Genomic DNA, 16,040 nt, shown 5'->3' on the forward strand with positions numbered 1-16,040 from the left:
ATGCTTTGAAAGTGAAACAGGTATAAACGCACCTTTACAGTATACAGTATTATTTGGCACTGGTTCGCTCCATATGTATTTTATCGAGTTACTGATTGTTGACATGGCTACCAAGATGGCCACATCGAAGATACTGGAACAATTGTCTCACTATGTAGTACCTAACATTACACCTTGTACCATAATAGTGTCACATGTTTTGGCAGAAATTGTGGCTCAAAGGCGACTGTATGTTTTTATTGGGGTTTGTTGCTCATTGTACATAATTGGTTTATTTGTTCATCATCTTATGCACGTGTGTGATAGGAATGGTAGACTGAACAACTTTTTTCAGTTCTTGCTCCATCAGTTCAGTGTCCACATTTCTAGAAAGTCCCTGGCAGTGCGCTTTGCGGTTTGGTAAGTGTGCTGACACCTTTTATCCATATGAGTGCTTGTCTTCCGCAAATTTGTCAATCACCTCCCTTGTAGACAGATACATTAGAATTCTTTTCTTTCTAAATGTCTTGAGATTCGTGATTTTAAATACTTGTATTCAAAATCTATTGTGGATAGTACTTTACCTAAAGCCGTAGGATAATATTTACCAACATTCTCATTGAGATAATCAAAAAAGACATAAAAGGAGCACCTGCATCACTCTAATATCAATTGGTTTAGTTATGATTATATAATATATTCATATTTGTTTGAGAAGTGCTTTTAGTCGGACTATTTTGTGTTTGTTGCAATTGTTATTTGCTATTTATCATCTAATAACGGCTTTAAAGACATCACTTGGGAATGGCACTTGGTTCTTCATTTGAAGAAAATGTGCAAGACATACATTCTTTGCTGGTTATTGTTGATGTTGCTGAGCAGTGACAGCTCGTTACTTCTTTTGCCCTTCAATCGGTTTCAGTTTGCGTTTTGTCTCAAAACTCGACGATTAATACATTCTGATGCTCATTTTCAGAAGAGCTTCAGTATCCTATAGATCCTGAGAGCATACCTCCACGTCGAACGGTGAAGGGTGGTAGGGGGGGGGGAGGGGGGAGGTGACCTCCTCCTTTCCCGAATGGGTCACCGTCTATTCTTATTGAATCAATATCTATTCAGTTTATGTAAAGTTTTGATCTTATTTTAAAAATTGCTCACACACGACTTGTAAGAGTACAAATCGCATTTTTCTTATTTACTGCAATCGAAAACGAAAGATCCAGAATTGTTGTTCTCTGTTAAGCTTTCGGTTGTGCTTGCTCGCTTAAAAGGTGGCTAAATAATCATATTAAGAATTCTCATGACAATTTTGTTTCATTGACTTCTTATTTTCATGACTATTTAAAGAAGCTAAATTTTTATTTGCATATAAACCATTCTTATAATTTAATATACTGGTAGTAAGTTAGTAGGAGGCGTGGTTGTACTTGTCTGCCTAAAATATTGACTTTGGATACCTTGCACAGTAAATTCATTGGTCAGCGCTTCAATTGTTATGTAGCAACTGTGCTTCAGCTGTACTGCTGTAATCTGTGCAAAGAGTTTGTGTTCGTTTGTAGGCGTGTAAACTGTAAGCAGCAGTAATGAATATAACATCAGCAGGTTTGTATAAGTTATTTGTGCTGGAAGTAATCAAATATATGACATTTCATTCTGGCGTAATATACAGCTAGTTTCATATTAGCAATTAATAGTTCTAACGAAGTTGCAAGTCACGTAATGTCATGACGAGCTTCATTTGTAAACACGATGGGGCTTGTTGAAATACAACAGTACTCCATCGTTTTGGGTTGTATACTTATTATTTTTAAATTCTGATAATATTTTGCAGCGGGGATTATTTCCCTGTTAGACGAACCCATGCCGGAACTCAAGGTTTTCGCACTGAAGAAACTCGACTTAATCGTCGACGAATTTTGGCCAGAAATATCAGAAGCAATAGAGAAAATGTAAGTACTTTAATAAAAATTTGCCGTGTTTTAGATATTTAAAATTTTAAACAGGAATGCATATCTGAAAATTTCCTTGAAGAATTACTAGCTGTTGCTAAATTTTTCAGCATATTGATTAGGTGGCATAATGTCGCAATCATTTAGAAAAATTGGTTAAATTAAATTAGAAAATCGTAAATTACACATAAAAAACATATTTTGTCACTAACAGTGCCGTTAATTTCGCAAATTGATTCACAGACAGATGCCTTGTCTGTTGACTATCAAACATACCTACTAAAATAGCTTAACCAAAATCTGTCAACGTTACAACAGCTTCAGAAGGGATATCTTCAAACAGGCTGACACTGCTGTGTCATTATTTAAAAGAAAAATATTTACGACGTGTTTGAGTCGTACGTCCTGAGTTGGCTTAATATTACAATACAGCTTTGGACGACGATTTGTTGATATCACATATCCTGAATGCCAACATGGAGCACCATACTTCCATAACAAACTTCAGTATTTGTAGAGCCACGATACTGTTTATTGTGGGCTCTTGCGCCTCATTTGTCTCTGATCTTGCCTTTTGATGGGGTTTGACCCCAATTTTCCCTAATTCTTATTTGTATGTGTGATGTCAACAAACTGCCCGTAGATGCTATACTTTTGTCACTAGATCTGTTATAGAAACTAGTTGTAAATTTAAAAAAAAGTAGCCTTTTGTGATTCTAAGAAGTCATTCCTGAGTCTATTGAAAGCTGTAGACCACAGCCTTTAGAAAGCAAAATGGATGCAGTTGAGGACTGCAACTGTCTTACAGAAATTCCATTTCACACTTTTTTGCTTTGATTATTTATTAATTTCCAATAATAGTTTGCCATTACATGGTTAGGTGTAGCACTGTCATTCTTAGATATGCCTAATTGTGTTCATTTCTAATGTAGTGTTCCTGCCGAGTTTTCCAGTTAGATTAGGTGGAAAAATGCTATCTTCAGTTGCAAAAATTAGTTACATTAAATTAGTATTTGGTATATTATACACAAACAAAACATTTTTGTTACTGCTGGAAGTAGCCATTTCCACCATATCAAAGCAGGCAGTAGATCACTCTTCTGTAATGCCGAAGTAGTTATACCTCCCGGAGCACCCTGTGTAGGTCAAATTTTGCTGTTTAATTTGTTAGTGAGGTTCTGGGTGGTATCTATTTGGTGAGCATTGTTTAGATATCACAACTAACATGCTCTAAATTTCCTTTTATGTGATGGTCTTTCCTTAAACTAGATATGTGTATTGGATATATTGGTACCAATTTGAATTGAAATCGACTTGTTATAATGTTTTTTAGGCTACTGATTGTTACAACAGTATCAAAATTGGGTTTGTTAATGAATGATTAATTTCTGATGGTTTTTTCTATCCGTGTTTGTTTTTGGAATGTTGGTTGTGGTGACAGGCTGATTTGTTGGGAGCCTGAGGTCAAGCTTAGATTCTTCATAGAAAGATTCAGTCTGTGAATACACCCACTGCTGAACCCCCTCCCACCTCCCCCCCCCCCCCCCCCCCCCATCATTGTCACTGTCAAAGTGCCAAAATCACCCTTCAGAGTTCAAGAACAAGTGGTGGTCAGATGTGCGAGATCGCGATTGCATGGTGAACTTAATGTCATGGAGCAACACAATGCATGACTGAGCATTCCACACCTAATCTTTTGAATTACGCGATGAAGTTTTCTCAATGTTTCACAGTATCGAACCCCACTGATGGTATCACCTCTGGGAAGGGACTCAACAATCAGGATGTCCTGTCTGTCACAGAACACAGCACACTTGATTCATTTGTGCAAACATAATTTTTTTTCTATTTTTTTGGGAGGGGGTGAGGGGTAGGGAGGGATCATGGAGCGCCTCTACTATATCGGCTGTTGTTTCGATTCTGGAATGATGTGACACTCATGTTTAATCACAAGCATGATTCTGTATAATAATTCATCCCTATCATCCCCTCACCTGTTTCAGATTAATTGATGACATCTTTATTATCTGGATCGAAGGTGAGGATACCTTGTCCATATTCCACCAGAACCTCAACATCTTCTCCCCCATTTGCTTCACTTGGTCCTACTCAACTCAACAAGCCACCTTCCTAGATGTTGACCTCCACTTCAAAGATGACTACATCAGTACCTCTGTCCATATCAAACCTGATAACCACCAGCTATACCTCCACTTCAATAGTCGTTTACCTCCTTTCTGTATTTTAGTTATATAGTTCTGACATGGGCACTTATGACCCAAGTTGTTTTTTGCACCCTACAGCAAAACAAAACAAAAAACCCTCCAGTTCAACAGCTGCCACCCATTCCATACCAAGAGGTCCCTTCTCAACAGTCTAGCCACCCGAGGTCGTCGCATCTGCAGTGGTGAGCAGTTCCTCTCGAAATGCACTGAGGGTCTCACTGAAGCCTTCGCTGGCCGTAATTGTCCTCCCAATCGTGTACAAAAACAAATCTCCTGTTCCTTATTATTCCAGTCTCCCACCACCTCCCACAGTCCCACCGTCCGCCCACAGAGCTCGGTACCACCCAGGAGCAACTGAATTACATTCTCTGCCAGGGTTTTGATTCTCTCTCATTGGGTCATGGAATGAGAAATGTCCTGGCCACTATCCTTCCCAACCCTCCTACAGTGGTATTCCACCATCCACCGAACCTACATAATATACTCGTCCATCCTGACACAATCCCTGCTTCCAACCCATTACCTCACGGCTCATACCTTTGTAATAGACCTAGATGCCAGACCTGTCCTATACATCCTCCCACCACCGCCTACTCCAGTCCGTTCACCATCACCTATTCCATCAAAGGCAGGGCTACCTGTGGAACCAGTAATGTGGTCTACAAGATAAGCTGCATTCTGTGTAGGCATGACAACCAATAAGCTGTCTGCATGAATGGCTACTGACAAACTGTGGCCAAAATACAAATGGACCCCCCTGTTGCTGAAAATGCTGCCAAATATGATATCCTTCATTTCAATGATGACTTCACAGCCTGCACCACCACACAGTCTTCTTATGTCTCTCCTTTTCCGCCCCCCCCCCCCCTCCTCCTTCCCACCTCTCCCCTGGCCGACGCCCCCACTGTACTATACTGAACCAGTTATGTAGTCTAAGAGATAAGCTGCAGCCACTGCGCGCGTGCGCACACACACACACACACACACACACACACACACACACACACACACACACACACGGGAGTGACGACTGGGTGGGGGTAAGGAGGAGGCTGTGACAATATCGTGCAAAACATTTTTTGAAATTTATGGAAACACATCAGAGCATTTTTATTGTGAACCATCAATTTTCATGAATTTTCTCATTAACATTCTCAAGCAAGTGTAAACTCAACGCATTCTGGCTGTAATGGTGTCAATTGAAAGACAATGAACCAGAGATAAGTGTGAACGTGCAAATCTGCGACACTATTGCTGTGGTGGCAATACAATGAAATGGTACACATTTCTGGATAAACCTTGTATAAAGGTTGGTGCGCATTTTTTAGGGTGGGTTTTCTGAAGATTAATAATGCACATTTCATGTGCAGAGTGACAACTTCACATTTCCTGAACAATTGCATTGGCTGGGAAGCTAACTACAGCAGCACAGGTATGATTTCGTGTAGCTACAGCTTAGTCAACTTCATTTTGAGCCTCAGACAATTTTATTGATTGTTAGTGTTTTTCTCATAAAGCCAGGGAGCAATTTGCATCAAAAAATACCCTCTGTATTACTGTGTATCAGATGTGACTGCAGTTGCCTCCATTTAATTTATCTTTAAACAGCACATTGCAGGATTCAATACAGTGCTACTATTCCTTGTGTAAAATCAAATTTGTAAATTTGTTGGTGGTCTCTAACAGCTTTCTCAAAAAAAAGTGAGCTTGAAGATTGTGTATGGTATTTTTGTGATCTATGTTCTTGTGAGAAATAAATGTTAATGCATTTTGTCATCCACTTTAGTGAAATTCTTCACGAGGACAGGGGCTTCAACCAACATGAGCTAGCAGCTCTGGTGGCAAGCAAGGTGTACTATCATCTGGGATCATTTGAAGACTCCTTGACATACGCCTTAGGAGCTGGAGACTTATTTGACGTTAATGGCCATAGTGAATACGTGGATACAACTATTGGTAAGACATTGCTTGTGTAACAGTGGCAGCCCACACATTTTTTCTTTTAAATGTCACTTGTAATTTCTCTTGCATTGTCAGTTGTTACGAAAGTGTCTTTAAGAATTGGTTGGTGGTGTTGTAATTTTTTTTAGATTAAGAGGAACTTAACTAAGCAACACAGCTGTTGATAATGATAATGCTGTTACTGTAATGGCTTTGTCAAAACTTTCAAACGTGTGCAATACACAGTTGTCTGTTGCCAGCTATCTGAAGTAACCAGTACCACAAATTACGTGAAAATACCATCAGTTTAAAAAATGTGGACTAAGGGCCACTTAAATTCAGAGGGAAGTTCATGAGGATTGATGACTATCTATTACTGGAGAAGTGTTTGCTAGTGTGATCACATGAGCATTTCATGCAGTTGAGATGGCCTACTTAGGTTTTGCGTTAAATTATTGTTGGAATGCTAGGCATCTCCTATTAATAGGACTGTAACATGTGGGATGATAACCTGCATACATAGAAGTCAAGTGTCGATGTGTGGGTTGTTTGATCTATCTGGACCAATAACACTTGAGGAAGCATGAGACTAAGCATAATCCAAAGGACATGTGGCAATGTGATGCAACTGACCGAACTGGGATATGCTGGTATGCTTTAGAGGTGAAACTACAGTCTAAATTGTGGAATGGAGAGGACGGAAAGCCAAAAGCTATTAGATCCATCTTGGCTTTTGACTGTATTTTGTAATTTACTGGTTACGACCAGGTGAGGTGATAGTGGTGAGACTCTGGACACATCCTTGAGGGCAGCGGTTTTATCCTTCACTGACCATCTGGATTTAGATTTTCACAGATTCCATAAATCATTTAAGGCTGGGAAGTTTCTCTGAAAGTGCGCTGTGAATATTCTAACCCCAATCTGATCTAGTGGACGGTAGTGATTGAGTGCAAGATTAGAACTACTTCATGTAGTTCACTAGGGGCTTGGTTGAAACAGATTTTTTATTTTTTTTAAGGAGTTATTTACTATGTTTTTATCAAACGCATTATTGCACCTTGATATTCTTGTAAACCAGATCCATAATAATGCTTTCAAAATTGACCAGCTGTTGTTTGCAATATGGTGTTGTAAAAAGTTCTAATTAAAACTTAATAGTAGTCTAGGATAGATACGAAGCCCACACCTACTACAGTAGTAAAAGTTTATATGCCAACTAGCTTTGCAGATGATGAAGAAATTGAAGAAAAGTACGATGAAATAAAAGAAATTGTTCAGATAGTGAAGGGAGACGAAAATTTAATAGTAATGGGTGACTGGAATTCGAGTGTAGGAAAAGGGAGAGAAGGAAACATAGTAGGTGAATATGGATTGGGGCTAAGAAATGAAAGAGGAATCCGCCTAGTAGAATTTTGCACGGAGCACAACTTAATCATAGCTAACACTTGGTTTAAGAATCATGAAAGAAGGTTGTATACATGGAAGAACCCTGGAGATACTAAAAGGTATCAAATAGATTATATAATGGTAAGACAGAAATTTAGGAACCAGGTTTTAAGTTGTAAGACATTTCCAGGGGCAGATGTGGACTCGGACCACAATCTATTGGTTATGACCTGTAGATTAAAACTGAAGAAACTGCAAAAATGTGGGAAATTAAGGAGATGGGACCTGGATAAACTGAAAGAACCAGAGGTTGTACAGAGTTTCAGGGAGAGCATAAGGGGACAATTGACAGGAATAGGGGAAAGAAATACAGTAGAAGAAGAATGGGTAGCTCTGAGGGATGAAGTAGTGAAGGCAGCAGAGGATAAAGTAGGTAAAAAGACGAGGGCTGCTAGAAATCCTTGGGTAACAGAAGAAATATTGAATTTAATTGATGAAAGGAGAAAATATAAAAATGCAGTAAATGAAGCAGGCAAAAAGGAATACAAACGTCTCAAAAATGAAATCGACAGGAAGTGCAAAATGGCTAAGTAGGGATGGCTAGAGGACAAATGTAAGGATGTAGAAGCTTATCTCACTAGGGGTAAGATAGATACTGCCTACAGGAAAATTAAAGAGACCTTTAGAGATAAGAGAACCACTTGTATGAACATCAAGAGCTCAGATGGGAACCCAGTTCTAAGCAAAGAAGGGAAGGCAGAAAGGTGGAAGGAGTATATAGAAGGTTTATACAAGGGTGACGTACTTGAGGACAATATTATGGAAATGGAAAGGATGTAGATGAAGACGAAATGGGAGATACGATACTGCATGAAGAGTTTGACAGAGTCGAAACAAGGCCACGGGAGTAGACAACAACCATTAGAACTACTGACGGCCTCAGGGGAGCCAGTCATGACAAAAAACTACCAGCTGGTGAGCAAGATGTATGAGACAGGCGAAATACCCTCAGACTTCAAGAATATAATAATTCCAATCCCAAAGAAAGCAGGTTTTTGACAGATGTGAAAATTACCGAACTATCAGTTTAATAAGTCACAGCTGCAAAATACTAACGCGAATTCTTCAGACGAATGGAAAAACTGGTAGATGCGGACCTCGGGGAGGATCAGTTTGGATTCCGTCGAAATGTTGGAACACTTGAGGCAATACTGACCTTACGACTTATCTTAGAAGAAAGATTAAGAAAAGGCAAACCTACGTTTCTAGCATTTGTAGACGTAGAGAAAGCTTTTGACAATGTTGACTGGAATACTCTTTTTCAAATTCTAAAGGTGGCAGGGGTAAAATACAGGGAGCGAAAGGCTATTTACAATTTGTACAGAAACCAGATGGCAGTTATAAGAGTCGAGAGACATGAAAGGGAAACAGTGGTTGGGAAGGGAGTGAGACAGTGTTGTAGTCTCTCCCCGATGTTATTCAATCTGTATATTGAGCAAGTAGTGAAGGAAACAAAAGAAAAATTCGGAGTAGGTATTAAAATCCATAGAGAAGAATTAAAAACTTTGAGGTTCGCCGATGACATTGTAATTCTGTCAGAGACGGCAATGGACTTGGAAGAGCAGTTGAACGGAATGGACAGTGTCTTGAAAGGAGGATATAAGATGAACATCAACAAAAGCAAAACGAGGATAATGGAATGTAGTCAAATTAAATCGGGTGATGCTGAGGGAATTAGATTAGGAAATGAGACACTTAAAGTAGTAAAGGAGTTTTGCTATTTAGGAAGTAAAATAACTGATGATGGTCGAAGTAGAGAGGATATAAAATGTAGACTGGCAATGGCAAGGAAAGCGTTTCTGAAGAAGAGAAATTTGTTAACATCGAATATAGATTTATGTATCAGGAAGTCGTTTCTGAAAGTATTTGTATGGAGTGTAGCCATGTATGGAAGTGAAACATGGACGATTACTAGTTTGGACAAGAAGAGAATAGAATCTTTCGAAATGTGGTGCTACAGAAGAATACTGAAGATAAGGTGGATAGATCACGTAACTAATGAGGAGGTATTGAATAGGATTGGGGAGAAGAGAAGTTTGTGGCACAACTTGACTAGAAGAAGGGATCGGTTGGTAGGACATGTTTTGAGGCATCAAGGGATCACAAATTTAGTGTTGGAGGGCAGCGTGGAGGGTAAAAATCGTAGAGGGAGACCGAGAGATGAGTACACTAAGCAGATTCCAAAGGATGTAGGTTGCAGTAGGTACTGGGAGATGAAGCAGCTTGCACAGGATAGAGTAGCATGGAGAGCTGCATCACACCAGTCTCAGGACTGAAGACAACAACAACAACAACAGTAGTCTAGGAACTAATTTGTCAGTATTACAATAGATGCAGGAGTGTAACTGGCGCATACTGCTATATCAGTATTCAAAACAAAAATGTTTAAAACTTGTTTCAGTTATAGGCCTTCAGATGGCATAGTATTACAGGGTGCATACACCCCAGGAAGTGTAAATTTTTTCATTGTGGAAAACCTGGGAATATTTCAGAATTACTAGAATTTTTTATTGTTTTAGTTTTCAGTTAATTTTGTAATTTTGACAGGTAAGAACTGATACTCCAACAAAGAATTTTACTTTAGCCACTACCGAAGAATAATACTGCAGCAATAAAACATAAACGAGTGAATAATATCAAAATAAAACTTAAGTTGCAAAGAAAATGTGCCATTGGCAACAACAAAACACACCACACCCAAGTGTGTGCTGACAGCGAAATGTGTGAAAGGCTTTAGGGTGAAGACTATGCAATGCAACAAATGGCTTTCGATGAGCATGATGTCGTAACTATTCACATTTCTAACAGGTCATGGGAAAATATTGTGAATGATGACTTTAGAAGTGTTACTTTAAAAGTAAATTTCCTTTAAGCAAATTAATTGCTAAGTGTGAAAGGGGGTGATGAATTTGTAAAATCACAGATCATTTGACTCTTATTCAAAACTTGACACTTTTAGGAACAGCACTTCATTTATGCCATTATTTAGAATTTTACTGGCATATTTGTGTTTGATATATCTTAAAGAGTAGCACATGCTAAAATAGACCAATATTGTGTGTGGAAGGTGAGCTTTTCTTTTAGCTATAAATTATTAACTTGTGTGTTTGTGCTATTTAGCGGTCGTGTTGCTATTAGCTGACTACGTCGTGTGTCCTATGCTCTTAGTTTCTGCTGTCATTGGCTGACAGGATCATGTGATGTGAGCTGTGACTAGTTGACATAAGCACATCTCAGTTTTGATTGGAGTGCTTCAGAAGCTACTGCACTGTATTTGGCAGAATTCGTATTTATACTTTTGTAACATGAAAATGTGCTGTGTACCTGTTCGCGCGTGTAGAAGATCTGTCCAAAACATGTGGTGTTTTTTTTTTTTTTTTTCATTTCCTAAAGTGGCGGGAAGTTCTGTGCCGATGTATAAAACCTGCCCCATTGAAAGGACTGATAAGTTTTACAGATCTGCGGGAAAGTATATTGTCACTTAATATGGTAAAAGTGTACTTTCATGTGGAATGTAGTGTATTGTCACCTGGGAAAAACTGTGGTTTATTTGGGAATAATCTGGACATTTATTTCTTGTTCAGGTATATATCCTTTATTATAATACAGCTTGGTAGTTCATTGACGTCACATAGAATGAATGCTGACTCAGAGCCCAGTGTATGGAGCATAAAGTTTTCACTACAGGCTTCAGTATTTGCAGAGCCCCAGTACTCATTATTGTGGGCTCTTATCTCTCATTTCTGTCTCCGATTGTTTTATTTTTGTTTTAGGGTGGAAAAACTAGGGTCATATGCGCCTAAGTCAAGACCGTAGAACATTAAGACAAAGACAGGAGTTAAACACGACTACACGTTAAGCTCAGTTGACAGAAAGAAAGACAGATAAAAACAGGGATGTGGAGAAAGATCTATAAAATATACCGTAGAGAAATGGAAATCCTGAAATAAAGATTAAATGCACTTTGCCATATTGTTACACCAGATAAATAGAAAATGTCGTCGGCTAAAATGGCCGATAACTCAGGCAGCAAACACAAATGAGCTTGTGAGTTGTTAAAAGGACATTCCACCAGGAAATTGCAGACCGTCAAAGGTTGAGGGCAAATAGCACAAAATTGTGGGGGAGCACCACTTAACAAATGGCAATGGCGAAAAAGACCGTGCCCAGTATGCAACCTAGCTAAAATAATGTCCTCACAGCAAGAGGGCCAAGATGAGATTATCCAAGCCTCTAGCAGATGCCTAAGGCCCTGGACCTAGTTCACATGAAGGGAGGACCAGTGATGATACCAAAGTGACACCTCCTGCTGACAGATGGCAACACAGAGATCATCGGAGGAAATGAAAGAACTAGTCAGCTGAGGTATGACAACTGCAGGCTTGGCAGCAGCATCAGCAGCCTCATTTCTCATCAGACCGACATGATTAGGAACCTACATAAACATCACAGTGGCTCCATCAAGAGCGAACAAGTGACAGTTTTCCTGGGCCCATTTGCACTAAGGGATGGACAGTGTTCTGCACACAGAGGCTTTGAAGGGCACTGAGAGAGTCGGAGCTGATGACACAATTGCAAAGCCCGTGTCGCCAGATGTAGTGGGTGGTCTAATACAAGGTGAAGAGCTCTGCTGTAAATACTGAGCATTGTTCCAGAAGCAGATACCGGAAAATGTCGGTGCCAATGATGAAGGTACGCCTGACACCACGGTCAGCCTGAGAGCCATCAATATACACAAAGATAATATTGCGAAGTTCTGTGTGCAAAGGTCGTGAAACATACAGCAGTAGAGTGAGGCTGGGGTAGTGTCCTTCGGAAGCAAATGAAGGACAAGGTGAACACAGTCCTCGCATGATGCCAAGGTGGTGGAGGGTTCACACCCATCGGAAAAGTGGCAGTTAGTGTGAAGTGAAGCTGCTGGAGTAAGAGCCAAAAGAGAACTCCAGGAGGTAACAGAGAAGACGGGCGCACCCCCTGCTGAGGTCATCAAAGAAGGAGGCATAGCATGGGTGGCCACTCACGGCAGACAAACGGCATGCACATATGCTGAGGAGGAGATCATGGCAGTAGGGCAGCGGTAGTTTGGCAGCTTCTGCATGCAGACTCTCAACCAGGCTAGTGTAAAAGGTGCCAGTGGTGAAACGGATGTCACTATGGTGGACAGTATTGAGACTACGTAAGATGGGCGGATGTGCAGATCCATACACGAAACACCCATCGTCTAGTTTCGAACGGACAAGGGACCAGTACAGATGGAGAAGGGTGGTTTGTTTGATCTGCTCTCCAGGAAGTACCACAGAGGACATGTAGAACATTAAGGGACTGCATACAGTGGGCCGCCATATAAGAAACATGGGAGGACCAAGAAAGTTTCTTATCGAGCACTAGCCCTAGGAATTTTGTAGTTTCAACCAACTGAACAGCAATAGGCCTAAGGTGTAAAGACACCAGAAGAAACAAATTGTGCTGCTAGAAATTCAAACAAATGGTTTTGTCAGTGGAAAAATGAAACCAATTGTCAATGTGCCATGAGTAAAGATGATAGAGACATCCCAGGAGACGCAGTTCAAGGAGACACATCTGTGAAGAATTGCAATGGATCACAAAATTGTCAATGAACAGGGAGCCAGAGGTGACCAGCGGAAGACAAGTCATTGTAGGGTTAACGAGGGATACCAAAGAGAAAGATGCTCAGGACAGAACTGTGAGGCACACTGTTTTGCTGGATAAAGGTGTCCAACAAGGCAGAACCACACATGCTTTGAAGACAAGATGTTTTAAAAATTCTTGAAGGAAAATGGGGCATACAGCCATGAAAGCCCCATGTGTCGAGTACGGAGGATACCAATTCTCCATAAGGTGTTGTAAGCTTTCCCCAAATCAGAAAACACGGCCATAGTCTGGGATTTTTGCAGGAAGACATTCATGACATGGGTGGAAAAAGTGAAGAGACGGTCAACTGCAGAACAGTGCGCTTGAAATCCACAATGTGCAGTGGTTTGTAAATTGTGAGACTTGAGTTACCATATTAGCCCAGCATGAATCATATTTCCCATCACCTTGCAAACACAGCTGCTGAGAAAAATGGGCAGTAGTTAGAAGGAAAGTGTTTGTCCTTAGTGGATTTAGGTATGTGTACGGCAGTGGCTTCACACTAGCATTTAGGAAGCGTGCCCTCTGCCCAAGTTGCTGTTGTACGTATAAAGCAGAAAGTGCTTGCCAGCAAGAGAAAGGTTCTGGAACATCTGAATGTGAACGTTATCCAGCCCTGTGGTGGAGGATCAGGATGAAATGAGAGCATGCTCTAGCTCCCCCATAGTATAGACAGCATTGTAGCACTCAAGATTCTAAGGAGATAAGAGTATCGCCCGAGCCTTCTCCACCTCGTTTCCAATGGAGGAAGGCAGGTGCTAGTGGGAGGAGATCCAAAAAATGGTGGCCCAAGGTGTTGGAGATAGCAGTAGGTTCCTGTATGACATCGTCTGCTACTGTCAGGTTGGAAATTGGGGAATGGACCTTGGTCCCAGAGAGCCATCAGCGGTTAGTGCACATGTAGGAAGAGGGAGTGAAACTTAAAGGAACTAGTAAATGAAATCCAGCTAGCTTTTCTTGCTACCCAGAAAAACACGACACTTCTGCACACAACTGTTCACAATGAATATGCCTTGCCATTGTAGGTGATGATTAAAAATGTGGAGAGAACGTATGTATGTGCGAGTTGTGTTGTGGCATGCCTCGGTCTACCAAGAGAGTGGGACACAGTGCGGTAAAGAGGAAGCTTGAGGAATGAAACATTCTGTGGCGGTAAGGATAATGTTTGTAAGATATTCTACCTGGTCATCACAACTGTTGGAGAGAATGGATCACTGGTGGGCAAGCTGGGTAGTGGAGGAGGAGAGGTCCAAATGGTAATAGGTGTGTGTGGAGTGTAAGGCAGATGAGGTTGAGCTGATTGAGGTGGTCAACCAGGAGAGCACCTCTTGGACAGTTCTGGGAGAACTCCAAAGAGTATGGTGTGCATTAAAGTGACCGAGCAGCGGAAAGGGCTAAGGGAGTTGCCAAATAAGGTGGAGTAAGTCTGCTATGGTGACAGAAGGATGTAAACGGTGCAAAGAGAAAAGATCAAGTGAGGAAGGAAAATGCGGACTGAAACAGCTTGAAGCCAGGTAGTCAGGGAGATGGTTTGACTATGAACGTCATCCTGTATCGGCAGCATGACTCCATCATGAGAGGGAATGCCGCCCTCAGGGAGGGTGGGGGATGTCAAAGCAGACTGGGAAGAAATGAGAGCATTCAAAGCGGTCATGAAGATGCAATTTTGTTTCCTGGGGCAGAAAACAAGTGGACACTGTGATTCTAAGAGCAGTCCTCTTTGTTTGATCGAAGGCTGTGAATGTTCCATTGGAGGAGAGTCATGACGAGGAAGGAGAAGAGGGAACAAATGAAGGGTTCTCACCTCGGCAGCTGCTGAGTGCCAGCCTTCGAAGACTCAATGCTACCGGGTGCAGAGGCTGGAGGATCCTGCTCCTTGAGGTCTACAGAGGTGTTGGACCGTTTGCCTTTGTTGGATTCCTTGGAGCTCTTCTGGTTGGCAGAGGAAGACTCAGATATTTGTTGCCTGGAGGTACATAGAAAGTCTTCATGGGAATATTCCTGCTGCCCCCTTTGCCTCACTCTGTGAGGCAAAATTTTGGTGGCTTGTTGCACAGATTGAGGAGAAGACGGGGATGCTATCATTACACTGGGCAATTTTACAACAGTGGTGCTGAATTTGAAGTCGGATGTGTGCGTGGCCACGTCCTTCGTGGAGTGGGATGTAGCAAGAACTGTACTGTAGGTGTCAGATAGTAAATGCAGGGCTTGTGATTAGCCAACAACTTGCGAGCAACTGGGTAAGGCACTTTTTCCTTCACCCAGGTCTCCTCGACAGCCTGCATACACCGGACAATCTCGAGAGGTGGTGGCATGGTCACCTTTGCAGTTGATACAGAGGGGAGGAGGTGGTGGACAGTTGCCCTCGTGAGCATCTCTACCACAGGGTACACATTTGGCTGGGTATCAACAGGACATTAGTGTGTGATTGTAATGATGACACTGGTAGCAATGCATCAGGTTTGGAATGTACGGTCAGACTGTGGTAACTTCAAACCAGCTTTGATTTTTGACAGAAGCACTACTTTATCAAAAGTGAGAGAGGGAGTGCATGTGGGCACTGAGGACGCATCTACCTTTCTCATCACCCAATGAATTGCAATGACACCCTGATCAGAAAGGTATGTTTAGATTTCTCCCTTGGTCAGGCCATCGAACAGCATAGTGTAAATAACACCACAGGAAGATTTCAGTGTTCAGTGGGCCTAAACACGAACAGTATAGCTGTGGAGAAGTGAAGTGGCAAGCATGCTTGAGAATCAGAAATAGGCTCCAAAATCAAAATGCCATTTGCGTAAACAATAGCAGGATTTCACAGGGTGGGCAATTTACATTTGGTAGACGTTGA

General features: G+C 41.2%; 1 protein-coding gene across 2 annotated transcripts in view; it reads left to right on the forward strand.

Annotated features, from left to right (window-relative positions):
- Window positions 1-1,270: 1,270 nt before the first annotated feature.
- Window positions 1,271-16,040, forward strand: part of LOC126336299 (26S proteasome non-ATPase regulatory subunit 1) — a 330,884-nt gene continuing 316,114 nt past the window's right edge. The window contains exons 1-3 of one of the 2 annotated variants that reach the window (XM_049999836.1): window positions 1,271-1,581; window positions 1,811-1,928; window positions 5,940-6,109. In XM_049999836.1, the coding sequence (XP_049855793.1) occupies window positions 1,563-1,581; window positions 1,811-1,928; window positions 5,940-6,109 (307 nt within the window). In that variant the 5' untranslated portion in view covers window positions 1,271-1,562. The remainder of the gene's footprint in view (window positions 1,582-1,810; window positions 1,929-5,939; window positions 6,110-16,040) is intronic. The other variant, XM_049999837.1, reaches the window with a different exon arrangement.

The sequence above is a fragment of the Schistocerca gregaria genome, chromosome 2, assembly GCF_023897955.1.
Source record: "Schistocerca gregaria isolate iqSchGreg1 chromosome 2, iqSchGreg1.2, whole genome shotgun sequence".
Classification (NCBI taxonomy): domain Eukaryota; kingdom Metazoa; phylum Arthropoda; class Insecta; order Orthoptera; family Acrididae; genus Schistocerca; species Schistocerca gregaria.